Source organism: Zalophus californianus, chromosome 10, assembly GCF_009762305.2.
Source record: "Zalophus californianus isolate mZalCal1 chromosome 10, mZalCal1.pri.v2, whole genome shotgun sequence".
In the NCBI taxonomy this organism is placed as follows: domain Eukaryota; kingdom Metazoa; phylum Chordata; class Mammalia; order Carnivora; family Otariidae; genus Zalophus; species Zalophus californianus.
Window position 1 is genome coordinate 2,568,831 of NC_045604.1, and position 21,478 is coordinate 2,590,308.

The window sequence follows — 21,478 nt, forward strand, 5'->3', positions numbered from 1 at the left end:
AATACTTTTTTCTTTCAACTTCCATAACAAAATACAGAGCTATCAGATACCCCTGGAAAAAATATGTATATTATACATATATTTCTATAACATTACATCATATATATATAATATATATGCAAAAATCTGAAGACTTTATAGAAAGTGGAACATCTAAAAGGCACTGCACAATGGAGTCGATTACTTACATCTATGTACATATACACACTTTATTCTGCTGAAGCGGGTAACTAGTGAAGTCACCTTTCACATGTGAATGTCTCACTCACAAATCCCTGCCTCACAATTTTATAACTCAAAGAACGCCCAGATATTTCAAAACAAATTAACTGGTAACTCCCCCCACCCCCCAAAGTGAAAAATAGAACAGTTCCTGAAAGATTGGATCAAAAAAATTTTTTAAGCAGAATTAAAATGTTCCATTACTCTTTACAAAACGAAGAGTACAAACATAATTATGGAATAAATAAAAAACAGGGGACAAACCGCCAACTAACTACCCGCTTGGTGAGAATTGATGTACTTCAACTACGTTTTTTAATGCTTCTGAAAGTTTCTTGGCCCATGGAGGACTAGGGTGCAGTATTCCCCCGCGTTAGCTAGCCAGCTGGTTTAGTGCAGTGCAGCCTGAAGACTGGGGTGAAGGGGCCTGGGGCGTCACTTATAGGACACGCCTAGCTGTCCTTAAAAAAAAGGAGCTCAGCAGTGCTGGGTGCTCGAGATCTTTTTTCTCTATAGTCAAAAGAGCAAACTGTTTGCACGAACAAGTTCTTAATGAAATTTCAAGATTTATATCTGCAAAGTTTTAAACGTTTGGCACAGCGAAATTTGGAAAAAATGGGGGAGAAAACAGGCCTGGTTTTGTTCCCCTTTTCCCCACCCGCTGCCAGTGATGAAACTCACAGAGAGAGAGGCCTGGTTTTGTGCTGGGCTGGCGACAGGTGCTGCCAGGAGGGGATCAGGGGGTGAGAAAATACCCCCCACCCCTTTAGCCCAGGAAATGTCAACGACTTCCACACTCCTGGTTCCCTTCCTGAGCAAGCCCAAGTTTGGCTCTGTGTAAGGACCCCCACCCCCTGCCCCAGCCCCAGTGTGCAGTGCAAATCAACCAATGATTTCCTGGTGGAATGGCAGTCAAAGGAAACAGTAAAACACCAAACAATTTCTTAAAGCCAAAAAACATTTTTCATGGAGTTGAACATTTTTCGAGTGTGTTTTTTCAAGTTAAAAGCAGTGACTTTTTGTTCAAACAGAAGCAGCATCTAGGAATTAATTCTGGCACTTGGGTTCCAGGGGGTTACAGGTATGCATCACGGATTTCTCTCCCTCTTATTTTAAAGGCCTCGAGTTTCTATTCCTGAGTTCATACCGACACGTGCCAGCCCTCTGCTCTCGTGGACAGAGGTGGGGGCCAGCCAGCCTCCCTGGTTAGATTGAGCAACGCCAAGCAGAGAGCCGTCCTGCACCTGCCCGGGCTTGCTTTCTGATCCGAGGTAAGAGGTGCAGAGAGAGAAATGGACGAAAAACCAAAAGGAGCCTGAACAGGGAGCCCTTCGCAGCCCGACCAAAGCCTGAGTTGACAGAGACCGCGCTCCCGATCCCTTCCCTAGGGAAAGACAAGTCACTATTTGGAATCTGAACTGAACAAGGAGGTGGACATTTGCCAGACAATAGCACGGTGGACTCAAGTCACCCCAAGCCACCTATCAACCCACTCACCTGCTCTGACCCGTTCCCGCCTCTCATGCATGCACTCGTTTCAAAAAGATCCTCCCAACCCCCATTAAAAGATAACCCTCGAATGCTTCTCGGTGTAGAGTTCACTGAGGCTAAGGTGGAGCTGGGGATTCCTCCAATTCCTAGACGGTGCCCCTGTGCCCACTTCTCACCTCCACTGGCTCTACAGGGCCCTCCTCTCCTCTCTCCCTGCCTCGACGCCAGGCCGACTCGAGCCACTTCAGCGTCTCCTCTGTTCGCCACAGCATGCAGTTATGAGCACGCACACGTGGGTGGCTGTGGCTTCTCTCTGCAGCTCCCCCCCCCACCCCATCAGGCCCCTTTTGCTTCATGCAAGAGTGATACTTTCCTGTTCCTTTGTGCTGACGGAAGGAGCTCTCCCTCAGAGAAACAGCTTTTCCCTGTAAACTGGAGTCTCCTGTGGGATGGTCAGCTGATCATGAGAATGAGAACAATCTAGGGAAGTGGGTATGGCAGGGACGGCAACACCACAACAGGACACCGACTCCTTCGTTCCTACCAGGCTCTGGCATCTAGCTACCTGCTGTGTCTCTGTCCACCTCCGCCTTCAGCCTCCACAAGCATCCACTCGCACCCCAGCTACCTTCTGCACTTCCGGGCTTCATCAGCCCTGAGCTCCCATAACGCTGCCTTTCTGCTCCCCGGCCCCAGGAAGTCAAGAGGGGACCACTAAACACTAGCTCGACATGTAACCATGTTTCCACATTCCTGGGTTGTCTGAAGAGTTGTCCGTCCCTTTTACAGGTTTATGCTGACAGACCCGTATCACGTGATGAAAGGATGTTCATTGTTAAGGCTTCACTTAGGAGACGATCAGAGACCCAGACACGTCGCCGCCATCTCCAGGGTTGGGCTGCTTGGCGAACTCACTCCCAGTCACTCCGCAGTCTGGCTCCCCGAACCCACGATGGAAAAGGAAAAATGACGATCATTTTTGTGTTTGTTTTGTTTTTAAAGGCATTGGGTTACTTCCTCATGCCCTCTTCTGTCTTCCCTGAACGAGAGCTTACGAGTCCTCATGGCTTCTTAGCAGGTGAAGGAGGGGCGAGTCCAAGGAGCCCGCAGCACGAGTCCCGCCGCCCCGCCTGGCCCTCCCAGCCCCGGGACTGGAGCCACGGCTCCCGCTTCCTGCAGCCGGTTTTTTTAAAAAGGAAAGGAAAAAAATGCCAAACGACGACAAAGGAAGAAAGAAAAAAAGCAACATCTGAACATCCCCCTGTCCCAGTAAGACTGAGATTACCTTACTCCTCCCCCGAAGGAACTACACAGAAACATTTCAGGCAACACACTTAGTATAATGGTCTCTCACTGCTCAGCCTCCCCACCACGCCCTACTCCCTTCTCCCTCCCTCTCCGAGCAAAAGAAATTCATTAATGGCTTTTCATATATAAATACAATAGAAAAGAAAGAAGTCTGGAACCTGAACTATAATGGGACCAAGGGCACCTTGGCCCCCTGGGAGTCTATCAGAAAGTGTAGCCTCCCCAGGAAGCAGAGGCTCTTCCTCCTCTTAGTTCGTTTCCCTTCCCGTGTGCTGCTCACCAGGAAGAAAGTGTTCACGTCCCACCTAATTTACAACAGAAGATACCCATCCCATCCCCCAAACATAAAAAGACGTCTATGCCCCTAGAATGATCAAACCAGTCTAATTCCCTCCCCTCCCCCCAACCCTGAAATCTCGCTACATAAATACACGTCTGCATGTGATTATAGTATAAACAGCTCCCGATCCACCTCCAGTCCTAGGCGTCAGCAGCGGCCGTGGCCAAGCCCTGGGGTCCAGACCCACTCCACAGGCACTTGCCATTCTTACTCAGCTCTCGGGCTTCAGGGTCGTCGTTCCAGCGCCGCTTCAACCGGAGCTTGGGGGGCATCAGGGCATCTTCTTTCTTCTCGGGCGCGCTGGGCTCTTTGCCAGGCCTGTCCTCACTGTCTTCAGTCACCTCTAGGGGTTCTTCACTCGGGCTGCTAACAGGGACAGAGGGCCAGACTGGTGCGGCCGGGCGGGCAAAGATGGTGCCTTTTTCCTCCTCTGTGGTCCTGCTGCTTGGCACAGTGCCCTCCTCGTGGGAGCGCTGCTCCTCTCGCACCAACTGCCGGAGACTTTCGGGATCCTTGTCAGAGGCTGGCTCCACCTTAATTCTTGGGGGGACAGGAGCCACGGTGGGAGCGGTGATGGGGGCTGAGTCCTCACTGCTCTCTACCCTCTCCCGGTTCTTCCGCCCAGCTGGCGGCGGCTGCAGCTTGATGGAGAACTGGGCCGACTCCTCGGGATGCACCTGGCACTGCAGTGGTGGGACCATGAGTCCTGGGTAACGGGGAAAGGTCCGGGGACTCAGATGGTAGTTGAACACAGAACAGGCTTGAGAATGAAGGTAGTGTTTCATTTCCTCGGGGTTGAAGGAGAAGCAGCTGCTGCTGGTGAAGGGGCTCAGGCCTGGGGACGGGCTGTAGGAGAAGATGGTGGGAGTCAGGGAGAGGGCCGGGGAGATGGGGACGTTCAGAACACCTCCGCGGCCAGGGAGCGGAGAGACAGCGAAGGGGCTGTGGGGGTCAGGGTACATCCCTGGTCTGGTGAACAGAGGAAGCATTATGTCAGGCTTGCGTTTCTGATGGCCAAGCCCTCCACCAGCGGCACTCCGGGAGGAGGACAGGAGATCCACGCCCCGGCGCCAGTCGGCGGCTGAGCTGTCCTCCAGCTCCGGAAGCTCTGCCTTTCTGTCGGCGCCACTGGCCGACTCCTGGCCAGAAGCAGCGAGGGAGCCAGCAGAGAACCGCCCCGGCCGCACGGCACTCGTGGGAGAATGCGTGTCCAGCGGTGGGAAATGGAACCGGGAAGAGGCGGTTGGCACTGGTGGCGCACTCTGCGGAACCACACCTGTGATGGTGGAGAAGACAAAGGCCACTTTAGAGAACTGGTCACCCATCGTCAGCACGGTTACTTATGCTTCGTGAGCCCAAGATGTTTACATCTTGTTCTGACAGGAAGCCAATGCTCCAGCCGCGTGGAATCCCTCCGCTCCCCGGCTTCCCGGGAGCATAGCTCAGCTTCCTCTACCCGAGCCGGTGGCCGTCGCTCCCTAGCCCTCGCCCACTTAGTCCTCACAGTACTCGTTACTGCCTGAGATAACCGCTGACTTATTCATCTGTGCTCTAAAACATCAATTCCACAGAGTGGGGGCGGGGGGGGGACTTCCTATTGTTCACAACTAGACATCAAGCAGTTTGTGGTTAACAACTAGTTGGGGCTCAACACAGGTTAGCTGAATGAACGGATGGATGGCTACGTGAGGCTTCTCTCCAATCCAGATACTGTGCGTACGTCACCTGCCGCAATTCTCAGCTTGGTAAGTAGTCTGTTTTTATTTTCATAGTTTTGGCTTTATCTATCAAGCAAGCAAGCAAACCAAACACAGACACCACTGGAAATGATGTACACGTAAAGCAATGCATCAAAAGCCCAAAGACTCTGCACCTCACGTACTCAGACTCACACAAGACCAGATTTAAGAACAAAAGAAGATTAAAAAAGAAAAGGCCATATGGTCATTAAGGTGAGTTCTTATGGTAGATCTTTTATCATTTCTGATATAAAATCACCAGAGATTCAAGTACCTTTTGATCTCTCTAAATCTGTTTCCTCTAACACATTCTACATAATGATCTCCATTCCCCTCCTGCTTTCAATGCTCCTCAGGCCCCGAGCAGGCTGGGAGACAACACAGGACCCCGCCCCCCCCCCCCACCGCCAAGTCTGCCCGCTAAAACTGAAACTCGAGTTGAAGCAGAAGCCACCACCACACTAAACACATCAAATTCAGAGGCCCATAGGTTCTCCACTCCCCCAAAAGGTCCTTCTCTCAACAAGGCATAAGAAAGGTGTGCCAGCAGAGGCCTCAGAGCCCCCTCAGGGTTCCTGGGAGGTACCGGAGGCTTCGATCAGTGATGATGTCAGGAGGGCTTTTTACACTGAGGCAGAGGTAAGGGAGAAGGAAAAGTAAGGAAACCCAAAGTATGGTGACCTAGGAGAGGAAACAGGAGGGCGTGAGGCCTGGCATGGCTGGGAACTGCGCCATCAGCTGCTTCCTTCCGGTTCTGGAGTAATGGGCGCTGTGGGCCAGGACTCTGGGGTGGGCTGCCATGTGCACTGTGGCCCTCGGGCACCTGTAACTGAGTGACACTACCAGAGCATTTCCCACACTGAAGTTCCACGGAAACTGCTCCTTGTCCCCCTAAAGCCAATGACCTGATCTTTCAATGAGGAAAAACTGATGCATGACCTTGTATACAATTTGACTAGAATCAAGAAGGTCCCAGGCCTGCCTGGGTGGCTCAGTCGGTTGGGCATCTGCCTTCAGCTCAGGTCATAATCCCAGAGTCCCAGGATCGAGTCCCACCTCGGGCTCCCAGCTCGGCAGGGAGTCTGCTTCTCCCTCTGACCCTCTTTCCTCTCATGCTCTCTCTCAAATAAAATCTTAAAAAAAAAAAAAAAGGAAGGTCCCAAGCCAAAAATCTCTCTTCTGCCAGCCTATTACAGCAGTGAAAATTCTATCTACTCGAACAGAACACACACCACTTTCCAAATGAACTTAGGGAAGGTGTAACCCAGGAGCAATGCTGGAGGGAGCACTCTGGACCCTCACCTCTGACCAAGCGTAGCTGTCCTACGGTTACATGGGGTATGCTGAGACAACAGGTCTACGGTTCTGTTTGAAAAAAATAAGCTTACTGCTTCCACAACTTTGAATAACACTGCTTTGAAGAAGATGACCTTCAAGGAGCCACTATGAAATCTGAGTGGCTGAGCTGAAAAATCTGGGTGTGAATCTCAGTCCTTGCACCTTCTATTTCGTGGCATGTAACCAACTGGTTTTTGACCCCCTTTGGCAAAATGGAAATAAAAAGACGTTTGCTTAGGTTCAAACCCTGGCTCTACCACTTCTTAGCTGTGTGACTCTGGATAATTTACTTACCTTTCTGCGCCTCAGTTTCCTTACCTATAAAAGAGTCAGCAACAGGACTAATCCTCATGTTATGAAAACTTAAAGGCTTAGTATTTTTATAAAGTCCCTAGAGTAGTATCAGCACACAGCAAATTGCATGTTAGGTATTTGTTAGGACACGTAATTTTTTATTACACAATAATCACACTTTAAAAACAAAAACTGTAAAAGGCACATACTATTAGACAAGAATAGTAGAGTCATGTTAAATTTCCTAGGTATGTTAATGTTACTGGGGTCATGGAGGAGAATATCCTTGTACCTAGGGGATATGCGCTGAAGTATACAGGGCACACATGTCATGATGTCTGTAACTTAACCTCAAAAAAACTTAAAAAATATATATAAGAGAAAAAACATGTGGTTACATTGTCAATCATTAGTGAACCTAGAGAGAGGACATATGGGTGTTCACAGTTCTATTTTTTCCCATTTTTCTATAGGTTTAAAGTTTTCCAAAATAAAGAGAAATACAAAACACCAGGGTGGGAGGAAGGGCGGCACAGAGGAGAACTCTTGGACCCGTCCCTGAGCCGGCCTGTCCCACCTTGCCAGGTGAGCACTGTTCCTAGTATCTTCTGTATGTTCCCAATGTTTCTGATGGACAATAAACGTTCAAAAATACAGAATAACGTATTTTATAACACACTTTTAAGAGTAATGATGAGATAGCATACACAGAAGTACTTCCACACCATCCAAATGTCAAGCATTCTACCCTTAACGGTCAATGGTGAGGAGGATGGTGGGGGAAGGGAAAGTGCTTATTGTGCTTTTTACTCTAAACCTCTAAATTATTTGGATACGTACCACCACCATCTAGACATGATCTCTCTGACCTCCAGGATCAAAATCCACACAGCTCTGCTACCTAGAGAGCTTGTCACACTCCACACTGTTATTTCGAATTGTGCTCAACCTCTATCTTATCTCTCCTGCTAAATTTTATGTTCCTTGAGAGAAAGAACTCCACCATAATCTTTTCTTTTTGTCTTCGGGGCTTAACACATTATCTGTTGAGCAAATGAATGAATCCCAATCTGGGGGAGGAACGTATGAACTATTCAATAAAAGCTGGATTTCAAAAGCTCAGTCTCTCAGGAATGGTTTCCTGAGAAACCGTTCAACAGGTAACTGTATTCAACAGACCCACATCAATCTGGGGCTTTGCTGTCCTCTGTAATCTTCTCATTTGTAAAATGTGAATACTGAGATATACACTTTATAGCAGCCTGGGAGAGTTGAATGTGGTAACTCACAAAACACCAAACAAAAGTACCTCCATGAAGCAGATGCTCAGTAAATGTTATGTTTCCCCTTTCACCATAAAAGTTAAACCAGAAACAACATTTGGCCTATCTAGGTAAAAGTTCTTTATGAGTTAATGACTCCCGTTCTTTAGAGTTACCTGTACCCAGGACGTAAGCAACCAAGTATATATGTAAACGAAATGCACACTGATCTGCTTTCCCTGTGACTTCATTCCGCTAGGGTCTTGAGCTTTGTTAAGGATCAATGTTGGTCGCCCTGCTTTCAGGCCGACTAGGCTGTGCCTGGCCATTACCGCTAGGTCGCTGGTAGACCAGAGTCTTCCCTGAGTGAGGATCCAGATTTTCTTGCCCTGGAAGGGCACATTACTCCCAAGGGCTGATGGGTGTGCCTTGTTCCAGGCTGGGGGAGTGGTATGGAACACCAGCACATTCTTCAAAATTGCTGATATATCCACGTAGAGTCCCAATTCCTCTAGGTACACAGGAAAGGGGCCGGAGTGAAAACTAGAGGAAACAGGATTCCAGTGGCTAGAATAGGTCTGATTTCCTAACACCTCTCCCTCAGGCACCAGGAAAGAAAACAGGTTGTAATTAGAGAGATGCATTCCAATACCACTTTTTTTTTTTTTTTTTTTTTTAACGCACGCCCCAGGGAGAGGAGGGAGTGGCTACAGGAGAGATGAGATGGAACCGTACCGATAGCAGCATCAAGCCCAAACTGCCCTAACTTGTTGTGTGCAGTTAATGACCTATCTGCAATGGATCTCAGCATTATATTCTCAGCCACACCCCCGCTCTTATTTTTCAAGTTTCTTTCGACTTTTCTCTGAGAAGTCAGAATACTGCAGCATAACACACAATGCCACAGAAACAGAGTACTGATGGACTGGTCAGAAACTATTAAGTACAATCTATTTTCCTACGGAGGGAGAGGTCTTGCCTCTGAACTGAAACAAAACCAACCCCCTTCTAAGAGACTGGACAGAGGCTGACCTGAAACCTTTGTGAGGAGCTGTGACGGTGAGCTACCTGAGAAGAGCCCGGAGGGGAAGCCCTGCTGCACTTAAGAGCAAAGAAGGTCAAGTAACCCCAGGCCGTGCTCTCTGGGGAGGTGCTGGTGCAGATCAAAGACGCTGCTTTTCACTGCAAACATACGAACCTCCCCTTCTGTGATTAAGGATGCTGTGGTTTTGATGATATTCACTTGATAAGGGAGAGCTTGGTAGTTTCATAGAAAATCGGAAGTGTTTGTAGAAACCGGTTCTCGTCTATGAAAGAGCCGCTGGGCAGGGTGTTAACACTGTGAGTTCTGAACTGAAAGATGAACACGAACCTATGGAACATAACTCCTAAAGACGACAGTGGAAAAGTATCTGGGAGACACAAATAATATGCACAAAAGAGAACCAAATAAACAACTAAACAAATCTCTCTTGATGTAGCAGACAAAGCCTGTCACTCCCTGCAGGGGACAAACAGAAACCTGAGCAGGACCCTGGGGGCAGTCCACCGACTCTAGTCTAATTTCTAAAAATCCTTTAACATGCCAGGTCTTAGACTTGGGTTTCTAAACTTCTTTATCAAATCAAAATTCATGGGCACCTGGGTGGCTCAGTTGGTTAAGCGACTGCCTTCGGCCCAGGTCATGATCCCGGAGTCCCGGGATCGAGTCCCGCATCGGGCTCCCTGCTCGGCGGGGCGTCTGCTTCTCCCTCTGACCCTCCCCCCTCTTGGGCTCTCTCTCTCACTCTCTCTCTCTCAAATAAATAAATAAAATCTTTATTAAAAAAAAAATCAAAATTCATTCCCCACCGAAAGTTTGCTTCTTACCACTTGACCGAATGTTGATGAATGGGTAGTTGGGCATCACCAGCTTGTTGAAGTTAAATTTATAAGTAAACCTTTTCCCTTTTGTTTTATGAAGGATCCTCTTGTTGTAATAGTATCTGTAAAAACAGGAACATGTGTCAATTTATCTTCTAGCTACTGACAATTTTTGATACACACAGGTAACCACTGAGATCAATAGTTCTGGCTCTAAGTATTACATGGAAACATCACTACCATTCTTTTGCAGCCTGGCCTTGAGGTTAGGGCTGGTAGACTTATTCAATTTTCAAACGGAGTTCTAAGTCCTTGGCTGGAGCTTTACAAAGACAATGTCACTTTAAGATCCCAAACACCTATCCTAGCCCCAACCACCCTTCTCCTCTGTCCACTCTAGTTTCAGTTCCATAGTCCATTTCCTTCCTGTTCCCCTGTGTGTCACTGCCGTGCCCAGGCGGGAGCAGACAAGTCTCTTGGGATGCCTGACATGGCCAGCGTGGAGGCCCGAGCACAAAGCACAGGCGAAGAGATGTCCAACTTCTGTGGCAGCGGGTCCAACAATCATGTGCCCTCGATGTGGGCAACAGCAGGCAGCCTGGCCTGCCTCACTTTCACAAGGATGCGAGAGAGGCTCCAGCGCAGCTGCCCAGCTCTGACATTCAAGGTCACCAAGACTGAAGAGAGAAAGGGGCCTCTGGCGGACCTGCAGCCTCTGGCCAGGCACCTATTCAGGAGCGCCGTTTACATATGGCCTTCTGGCCCCTTGAGGGTGAAGAGGTTATGAAATGTAAAAATTGACAAGGGGGAAAAAAAGAAATGGGAAGAACCTGAAGTGGTCAATCTTTAGACATGTCAGAGCAACCTTTGGACTGACAACCGAGCTCACAGATATGGGACCTGAACAGCAAGGTCAGGACCATTCAGGGAACCCTCCTCCTGTGTGCTCTGCTTGCTTCACATTTCCCAGTTTCTTCCAGGAGAGCCTAAAGAAGAGAAATTCTAACAGATTTCCCACAGGGAAGTCTAATCTTTCAGATTACAAATGAGCTCCAACCCGAGTTTCACCACACACGCTCGCCCACTACAGAGCAGAAATCGGTGGTCTGTCAGGACCCAATGCCAACCACGTTGGAATTCCCTCCTACATAGAACCAAAGATATGCTTTTCTCCTCCTGTGCCTGTGCTACTCAGATTCAGCAGCTCCTCTCCTCCCACTTCAAAGCTACACATATTCACTTAGATAGTGCAGTCTCTTTCCACCTGATACCCTTCTTATCCAACATTCACCCCACTGCTTCATCTCCTTCCGATCTGTTAACAGCATGGATTTGGGAACCCTTTCCCTCACCTGAGGGCCCGGCTCAGCTTGTCGTAGTTCATCTGGGGTTTGCACTTCCTGCGGCCCCAGAGGCGGGCCACCTCATCGGGATCCTTGATGACAAACTCCCCGTATTCTCCCTGCTGCCAGGCAATGACATGGCGGAACTCTTCCTTCTGCAGCAGCTCCAGGATGAAGTGCCACAGCTGGATTTGGCGGGAGCCCGGGGAGGACTCGGTTTTATAGGCCCAGTCAGGGAACTGATACCCTTTAATGTGAAAAGGGCAAGATCAAGGTAGTCAGGAGTTAGGTTCATACATGTCAGTATCCCTGACTTCACATTCCGATGCTCAGAATCTCTAGAGTGCTGTGCAAACCTGCCGTAAACAGCCCTTCGGTCAGCTGGGGCTAACCACAACACGGGAGAGGAAAGCACGGAAACGTCACCTTTCCCGTGGCAATCACTTGATCTGCTAGAGCTGGACAGCAGCACCCAGGTGTGCCAACCTCTCGCTCTTTCCTCCATTACTAAATCTCACACCTACTTTCCATGAGGGCAGGAACATTCCGACAGAAACAACCAGGAAAGACAAACTAACATTTTAGGGAAATACGTGGAAAACCCCTTGTCCCTGAGGGTGGAACTGTCTCTAACAGGGAGGAGACGATAAAGGTGTGGTGACCAGCCATGTTAATATACACCCATAAGAAACAAACCTACAACTGTGCTAGCCCTATCTACCCAGTCAAGAGGCTGTCTAGCCACGGTCTGACATTTGTGAACAGAGCCCAAGCGGAGAGAAAAGGAACCCCTGAGGGACATTCCAGGTACATCAGAGATGACGAACTTCGGCTCACCTCCACCTCCTTCGGGCTTTTCCACGATGCTACAGCCTGCTTTCATTTTCGCCCTCCTGCTGAGAGACACAAGCCACATCAATTACTTTAAGGTGCTATTTATTTATTCTCCTCCCAAGGTTTTCTGGCACAGCCTTTCCCCAAACTTCCTTTCCTTGTCTTTTCCTCCTTATGTAACCCTCTTTCTTTCAAATATGTCACCTCCAAACTGCTAATCCCCAAGTCCTCAAATGATGGTCCTCAGGTCATCAGCTTCAAAGGCCGTAATTATCTCTCACCTGACTTTAAACCACAAAGTGTAAACACTGTCTTTAATATTTGCTTTCTTCCTCCTGACCAGCCCTTCAGATGTTAAGAAAGGAAGAGGGCAGTGAAATGGGTCCAGAAAGGCAGCCAAAACAAGCCAAACGGTTTTCTTCTATTACTAGACAGGCCCAGATGCCAAGACACACATGCCTGAGTTCACCCAGATGTACCAGTTTTAAAAAGAGTAAAAAAAATCCAAGTCCATCTGACTGCAACTGCAGAAAACATCTGATTTTGATTTATTTTGCTGAATTATGGGAGATGGGAGAAGGAAAACTCCTCCCAGTCAGAAACTAACCCCCTCCTCCTTGAAAAACACCGTGGGATACAGGAAGTAAACACACCACATGTACAGTTACTCACATTACTTTGAGAAATATTTTTACATTTTTCTCCCTTTAACAGGAAGGAAAAAAGGCAGGCATTTCTGAGAAACTTCTGTTCAAAAAGCGCAGGGGGTCTCGCTGTGATCTGAATTCATTCCATCCAGATTTACAGATCCTCAATAAATTTCCTGTTCCTAGTAGCAAGCAGCTTTGTATCAGTCAATCCTCTAGCAAAACGGAGGGAGGGGTGAAGCTGCCTGAGGGAGAGGCGGACAGGAGAGGGCAGATCTCCGCTCTCTGCTCCCCAGGGTGGATGACAGGGCCGCAGCACCCACATTAGCAAGAGCGCTCCTGGACGGAACGTAGGTGCCTTAGTGGCCTCGGGGTGGGGTGGGGGCGAATTCCTAATCTTGGAAATTTCATCTAACCTCGGATTCCTCTAGATCTTTCGAGCTTTTTTTCTCACCACGTACATTAAGATAATCAGCGAGTTTGTCTATAAAACTATGAGGACGACATAAACACCCCAAAGGAAAGAGAAAACAGACGCAAACACAGACACGCAGTCACACAAGGCGCACAATCACAAGGCCTCGGAGCCTCTCCCGGCTGCTCCCATCTCCGCGACAACCAGGGAGGAAAAACACCGCTCCCCACCGTTCCAGGAAGCCGCCCGGGCTCCCAGCCCCGGATGGCTCCGTCGGAATGCAGGCCCTCCATTCTGCCGCAGGAGTGCCCTCCAAGCGCACGACTCGGGGGTCCGGACACCGCCGCGGCAAGGACTTGACCAAGAAGCTTCCTCCCGACACCCCGGCTCCCCGATCGCCCCCTCGCCGGAGTCAGCAGACGCCTTGTCCACGCCGCCCATAAATTCACCGCGAGGCCGCTCGTCTCGAGTCTGCAACCCCCCCGGGCCCTCGCCCTTCCTCAGCTCGCGGCCGTTCCCGGGAGGGCGAGGCGAGCGGAGGCCGGCGCTGCGGCTGCCCCGCGGCGGCGTGCAGCCCGGCTCCCCGGCCCCGGAGCCTCCCTCCCTCCTGCCTCCGGCCGGGCCGGCCTCCCCCCGGGGCCCCGCGGAGCCACCGCACGAACGCGCCCCGGGTCCCGGCCGCCCCTCACACACCGGGGGCCCGGCCGCCCCCGCGCTGCCGGCGGCCCGGCCGGAGCGGTGGGCGGCCCGCTGGGGGCCCGGCCCCGGGGACACTGCCCGTGAGGCCCGGGGTCGGCCCGGGAGGGCCCGGCGACGAGGCCGGGACTCACCTCTCCCCGGCGCGGCCCGTCTTCGCTCCCGTCTCCTCCGCGGCGTCTCCGGCTCCTCCTCATCCACCCTAGCAGGAAGTGACCTCCTCGGCTGCTGTCGTCACTTCCGCCCACGGCCGGGGGCGGGGCCGGGGCGGGGCCGTCCGCCGGGCTCTCCCCCTGGGCCGCGCCCCCGTCCTTCTCCTAGCCGCAGCCGCAGACGCCGACTTCCGCCGCCCCGCCCCCGCGCTCCTCCCGCCGGGCGCCGCGCTGCATCACGCCGCGGGGGCACGTCACGCACGCTCGTGGGGAGCGGGACGGCCCCGACGGCCGGCAGGGCGGGTTAGGTACGCGCGGCCGGGCGGAGGCGCAGGGACCGCAGTCCCGGGGACTTCCTGGCCCCCAGGCCGGCGGGAGTCGGAGCCCCCTGCCCGCCGAGGGCCCTGCGCGCCCGGGGGAGGGACGCCGCGGGCGCCTCGGGGCCCGGCAGCGCCCCCCGGGTCCCCGTCGGTCTGCGTCCAGTCCCGGTGTCCAGATGCAAGCAGCTGGCTCGCCTCTCCCTGAGTCGCTAGAAAACATCTCCCTTTCTTTTTCTGCCTTGTGTTACCCGGGCGAGCGATCGCGAGTGTCTTGTCGAGAGCATTTTCGGCCTTGCCAAAGGCGCATTCGTGGTGAGGGCCGCCAGCAGCTCGCCCTGGCTTTCGTCCCCAGCTCCAGGCCCACCAGGGGCGGGAAAGGGAGGAGTGGGTGTCGGCAGGGGTAAACAAATGGGCATGAGCACTGAGTGGGGGTCGGCAGGGGTAAGCCGGAGTGAGCACTGAGAGCGGCAGACGTGGAGAATAGGGATGGAATCCAGCAGGATTGAAGAGCTAGTGGGGACCTTTACCTCCCAAGGGCTACAGAGAACACGGGAACATCACCGCCCGTCCGTGCTTGGCTTTGCCACTAGCCATTCTCTAGCTGTTGATAGGTTAACTAGTAAGTTGGTCCCTTCTGGGCCTCAAGTTGTGTGTTTTTTTTTTTTTTTTTTTTAATTTAAGAAAGAAAGGATAATAGCATGGGGGATGTAGGGTCTTCTCTAGTTAGAAAAGGATACAATGTAGGTGAATAAAATGAGCAAAATTTTAGGGCCGTAGGGAGGATTACCAATATCTGTAACTATACCATGAGCTCTTTGTGGGAACTGTCTATATGTCCTTTGTGTCTTCTGCATAGTGCCTAGAACAATGTCTTCTATGTAAATATCAGATGTTTTGTTGAACATTCTTATTAAAATGCTGGGATTTAGGGGCGCCTGGGTGGCTCAGCTGGTTAAGCAGCTGCCTTTGGCTCGGGTCATGATCCTAGGGTCCTGAGATCGAGCCCCATGTCAGGCTCCCTGCTCAGTGGAGAGTCTGCTTTTCCCTCTCCCTCTGCCTGCCTCTGTGCCTACTTGTGCTCTCTCTCTAGCTCTCTGTCAAATAAATAAGTAAAATCTTTAAAAAAAATACTGGGATTTAGCTGAACAATGTAAATTGTAGTTGGATCCTAGTGCCTTCAGTTACTAGCTGTGTGACCCCCATTAAGCTACTTAACCTCTCTGTGTCAGTTCCTACAGTACCTGCTCATGTGGTTTTATCAAATGTGTTAATACATGTAGAGTGGTTAAAAGAGAAGAGCACATTGTAAATAGGGCAGATGAACAAACATTAGCAAAAATAATCCTAAGAATCATTATCACAGAAGTCTTTAATCTTACTGGTTGTGTCAACTCAGAAACTAGGGTGATCAGGAGCAGCTTCCTCTGAAAGTGTGGAATTGCTAACCTTTGGCTCAGGGCTCAAACTGTCCTGGTGAGAGCCAGAACCTGGCCTCCAAGTGCCCTGTGTGGTACGAAGGGCCAGCAGCCAGAACCAGGCACTCTCGGCATATTCTTATTCACCCTGGTCTCTTAGTGGTTCTCTGCTGCTGCTTCTCTGGCTAATTAGGGTCACAAAGGATGACTTGAGTAAGTAAACACCGTTAGCAGAGATAAACAGGTCTCTCTACCTGGCTGGAGTCTGAACTGGGGTATCGAGTGATGTTTACGTCCCAGCAGAGCTCCACACAAGTTTTTTACATTAAGAATCTAATCACTGGCCTCAGACTCAACAAGCAGATTTGGGTTTGACCACGCAAACTGGGAATTTCCTGACAATTACAGGGTCCAGATAAATAAGTTTTGCGGTGGGAATCGCTCTGTGGTGGCAGAATCTGGAGAGACTGGCATGGTTAGGGACCCCTCACCCAGCGCACTCAAGGTCCCCATCCTGTCCCTCACCGTGGAACCTGCTGCCTTCAACTGCTCCAGATAGACTTCCGCAGCCATGGAGGTTCTTCTTGCTCCTGAAATACGGAGAGCATGAGCTTTCTGAAAGCATGCGGGTGGAAACACCGTAGGCATAGTCTAGGAGTCAAGACAGGTCGTGACCTCTTGAGCTTCCACTTGCTCCGGGCCCCGCTGTAGCCCTTGCCACTGCCCACTGCCCCGCTTCCTACCTGTCTTTGCAATTGTCCCATGTGCTGGGGGGCGAGTTCTGTTCTAAATCTCACGCTGTCCAGTCCGCTCTTGCCACAACACAGCGACTCCGGTGCTTCTTAACTTTAAAAAAGAGAGAAGAAAAAGAACCAAAGTTTATTTTTCTTCCATCCTTCTTCCAATCTTCCTGGATTGGTGTGTGTGTGTTTCTTCTTTGCCCTGCTTGCTCTTCTTTATCGCTCCCATTTTTATTTATTTATTCTTTTATTATCACTCCCAATTTTATTTATGTTTTATTTATGCACTTATATTCTCCACATCCCAAACTTCCCTGGCCATGTATGTGGTAGAAATACTTCCCTCTCTACCCACGGAGTAGATCACTGTGGCAGATCTACTGCAGTAGATAGCACTGATGCAGCATGCGCATGTTTGCTCTATTGGGTGTGTTTGGCTTAGATTGCAGGCCCTCAGAGGTTAGCGCTGCAGTGGGTCCCCAGTGCCCAGAACACTTCTATGTCATTGTTCGAAATGCTTGATGATGATAATATCCTTCTCTGCCAACGCACAAGCTGGTGTGCCGCCAAGACTAGCTCCTTCCCACCTCCCTGAATCTCCTCACGGTCTCCCAGTAAAATTCAGGTGTCCTCTTCCCCACAAAGGGTGTTCTCACTGAACTTGGATTCGGAAGACCTGAGTTTCAGTCCCAGTTCGGCCCTTTGCTAACGGTGTCCTCTGACAAGCCGCTAAATGAGTCCTAGCCTCCTCACCTGTAAAAGGGTGACACTATCGATGTCCCTGATGAGGACGGGGTGTGGTCGCAGCTGTGGAACACTCGTGAACCGTGAAACTCTGCATGAAGGTCAAGGATCATGCTTACTCTCGCAACCACCCCAGGCCCCACACTGTTTTTGGTATCAAGAACTGAAACTTTACAGCCTTTATCACCTAATTTCACAAACCTTGAGTGAATTGAATGTTTCCAACTTGGGTAGGAAGCTAATGGGAAAGAATTTTGCTTTGAGCATTCGGGTTCTTGAGTTTCTCATCCAGGCACTACTTCACGAGGCGTACCTTGAGACAGTACATTTCAATCACTCTGGGCCTCAGTGTCCCCATCCATAAAACGACCATGACAAGAATTTTCAGAAAGAAAAATGTGAAAGAAAAATTTATATTGACTCAGTTTCCCCTTCAGTAACGTGAAGATAAATTATGAGAAAATAAACTTTGACTATGGATTATTTGTATTTTACCACACTGGACTTAAGTAGATCATAAGACTTTTGTATTTTGGTTTATTTTTCCCATTAACTTCAGGTTGTTGTGAAGTTGGAGGACTTAATGTCAGTAACATGAGTGGGGATCCCCAGCTTAAAGGTTAAGTGAGTCCAAAGCAGAAGTAACTTGGCCCCAAGTCACGGCTCAGCCAGGAGGGGCAGAGCCTGTCTGTTTGTTTTGCAGTGACTTGGGGACTCAAGGACTCTCCCTGATTCCACATCTATCACAGTCGACAAATACCCCTTCCTCTCATTTCCCGTTTTCAGGTCTTGGTTCCCCCATCTCAGGGGAGCGGGTAGTGAAAGATCACAAAGGAACAGAACAGGAGAACAGGATAACCACGAGGAAATGGCCACTTAAGCTGTTTTGGCTTTTTTTCTCTCTTTTTCCTGGCAGCCTAGGAGAAAAATGTTCCCCTAACCAAATGTACGATTGCCAGAATCTATGTTTTTCTGAAACCTCGCTTCTCCCAGGAAGCCTGCCGAAGTTAATTGGAACGGAGGGGTAGCTCCTCCCGATCTTGACCCAGCTAGGGTATGTTTCTCAAGGCCCTTGTGTATTTATTCCCCACTCTGGTAAGACCTGAAACCTTGACCTGTCTGCTACATGGACCTTTTTCCTGTCTTTTGTATTTGTTCGCTGTTTTGTGTCCGGCTCTGGCCGGAACTGGGAATCCATACCCTTTATGACTGTCTGCATCATTTGTCATCCTAAGAGGGCAGGGACTGTGTATCTGATTCTCATTATACGATGGCCAATAAACACGATAATCACCATAATAGACACTTGGGATCATAGTCTAACAAATGCCCATAATAATTGTAGCGAACGATGGACCGGGGCCTCAACTCAAGTTAATTAAAGGGCTTTCACCTTGAAAATATTTTAGAAAAGCTTCCCTTTACTAATTGTCCATGGATTTTTGGATGTGTAGAATCCTAGAGATGGACTGAAGTTCAGAGGTCATTCTCCCATCCTCTTGCTGAGTGCTACCAGCCTCTCCTTGGACCCTCACCATGACGAGGAACTCACTACTTTGCCTAACACCTAGTCAACCTAGGTTTCTCATTGTAACATATGTCATACTTACAGAGGAGTATATGGAAATCTATATGTCAGTTGAAAAACAATAATAAAACAAAGGTACTTAAGGACCTACCACCCAGGCAAAGAATAGAAGTTACCACACCCTAGGATTTTCTTTGCTTCTCCCAATTTTATCCAAGTTCAATGTTTAGATCACCCTAACTGTAGAAAGCTCTTCCTTATATGGAGCTGAAATGCATCCTCGTGACCGACTACCCATGACTCCCAGTTCTGGGCACTGGGGCTCTGTAGATTAAATAGAATGTTTCTTCCATGTGGCAACCTGTCAGCTATTTGAAGACAAGTACCATGCCTTCTGTCAGGAATTACTGGAAGAGACATCCTTACTTCCTTTCCTCTTCAAATGTGGCTTCAGTAACTAAACACTGGTCATCCACGAGCCAGTCTGATCAGCAAAGCTAACTTCTTCTTTGTTTGGACACTCTCATTCCCCCTCTCCCTCTTTCTCATTCCCTCTCTCTCTCCCATTGCCCCCTCCCTCTCTCTCTCTCTCTCTCTCTCTCTCTCATTCACCACCCCCCTTCTCAAGATGGCCTTGGATAGGATAGACTGTTTCAGAGGCCAGAAGGTACTACGAATAGGTAGAAAATCCCTGTGGTTTTGTTATGAGAACCATCCAGGTCTTCTGTTAAGTGGTTTCAAAATCTAAATGGCAGAGTTTACATTAATGATATTCATTCTTGTCAACTTTATTTGGTTGGTTTTGATCTGTTATTCATTCCAGCCTGTCTATATCATCTTGATTTATTAGAATATATTATTGTATGATTTACTGGCAGGGAGACTCTACTTGGAGCAAGCATTAAAAAAACTTCTGCAGAATACATTAAAACACCAAATGTGAAACTATTCTAAACACAATCAAACATTTTCTGACTGGCTCAGAAGTCATTGCAGGAGCTTGGAGCGTGTCCTCAATTATGGGACCTTTCATCTGTGGGATGCCAGTTAGTGGAGTTGTAGGTATTGGGATTCCAAATAGCAGAGTGCTCAGTGCAGGGGACTCTGGCACAGAGCTAAAGCCCCTGGGGAAAGTGGGAACCTCAAAGTAATGCTGCTCATGATGCTGGCTGCAGGGAGAGGGGAGTGGGAGCTCCTCTACAGGAGGTGGCCATCAGAAGGAACTGGGAATCTATCATATTTTGGCATCAATTCAGAGGGCGGAACTTCTAGATACATGTACTGCCAGGACATTTTTCTTCCAACAAGAGATTATTGTCATGGGCTGGGCTCATGTGCTTGCATTAATGCCTTCAGACCAGGTTCATTGGCATGATGAAAAAAAAATCACCATCCTTATAATAACAAGTCTTGATTTTGCAGCAAAAATCTGGGCTGCCAATACTTTCAGGAAAGAAGAAAAACTCAAGCCTTGGAAGGAAAACACCCCAGTAAGCTCCTCTTCCTGCTGACTGTTGGGAAAGCACCCGGGGCTCAGAGGAAAGGCACTGCAGGAGCACAAACGCGCATGTGCATGCAAGTGTCGTCTCGTCTTCTCGTCCGCCTTTGACGCGGTGCGGCCTCCGCCCTCTCCTGTCCCTACGCTGCTGCTTTCTTTCAGGTTCCTCGTGGAAAATATTTTGCCCTGCGACTGTCCCTGAAGGCCTGAACACTAATTGAACCCGAACGTTTTAAATGAACCTCATAACTTGAACTGTGTGTGAAGGAGGGGTGATCCCCTGGGTCAGCACCGGGGTGGGAGGAGGCTCCGCTCCGGGTGGCACAGGGGTCTCGTGGCACCAAAATGCACTGCCCCTGGGAGCCCAGTTACTTGTGGCAACTTTGTGTTCCTGGTCATCATTTACTTCGCGTACCTCATGCCATCGCTGCCTGAGTCCTTCTCCTCGAGGCAGAGAGGGAAGCAGCAATGAGACAGAGTCACGAGAGGCTCTTCACCGTTGGGGAGGCCAGAATTTGGGGAACCTCCACAAAATTGGCCCCTGATCCCCACAGCTAATACCATTCATTAGTTAGGCGCTCGGTTCTTCCCTATTCTGCAGAACATGAAAGGAAAAGACACGTGGGGTTTTGTGGAGCAAAAGTGACATTCCAGTGTCGGGCATTCTTTGTGTGGATTTGTGGTATGCTCCCTGCAACTCTGCAGAACCAGAGTGAGACGCCACTTAGAACAGCTCAGCTTGTAGCGACTAGAGCAGCGTCACCACTCAGACAAAGCTGCTCGGAGCACTGTGGGCCTACTGGCCAAGTTCATGGGACCATTCTTTAGTAGAATAGAATAGAATAAAAACAGGTGACATAAATGCTGGTGAGATAGCCTCTTTGCAAGTACCAACAGAGCAGACTGCATGCCCAGTTCTGGAAGACATTTTTCTAGAAAACACGATAACTCCTTAAGTTTAAATAACAGTATTTTTTCAAAGCATTTTTTAAAAAAATAATCTCTAAAGCCCAATGTGGGTCCTGAACTCACGACCCCAAGAAAGGTATGGCATACTTTACCAACTGAACCAGCCAGGTGCTCCGTTTTTTTTTTTTTTAATGACTCATTTATCCATTATTCATGCCACAAACGATTCAAGCAGCAGATATTATGTGCCGCGCACTATGCCAGACTTTGGAGGGATGAAGCCCACGAGCTTGGTTTCCTATGACTCTAGAAACAGTTGCATTAGCAATACTCCCTACAATTATTCAAAGGTGTGAACCACAGACTATGTAAGGCAAACA

At 49.5% G+C, this 21,478-nt stretch overlaps 1 protein-coding gene across 6 annotated transcripts; it reads right to left on the minus strand.

The window, feature by feature from the left end:
- Positions 1–14,034, minus strand: ETV3 (ETS variant transcription factor 3). Of its 6 annotated transcripts, none has more exons than XM_027611002.2 (5): positions 13,927–14,034; positions 12,038–12,096; positions 11,210–11,447; positions 9,864–9,979; positions 1–4,637 (listed from the first exon to the last, which is right to left on the minus strand). In XM_027611002.2, exons 2-5 carry the CDS (start codon positions 12,081–12,083, stop codon positions 3,502–3,504), a joined length of 1,536 nt encoding a protein of 511 aa, XP_027466803.1. In that variant the 5' UTR covers positions 12,084–12,096; positions 13,927–14,034; the 3' UTR covers positions 1–3,501. The 6 variants fall into 6 exon arrangements, with proteins under 6 accessions (XP_027466803.1, XP_027466804.1, XP_027466805.1 ...); XM_027611003.2 differs by having other exon boundaries at positions 12,038–12,093; positions 13,927–13,981; XM_027611004.2 differs by lacking the exon at positions 13,927–14,034 and adding an exon at positions 13,327–13,632 and having other exon boundaries at positions 12,038–12,093.
- Between the last annotated feature and the right edge of the window lie 7,444 nt (positions 14,035–21,478).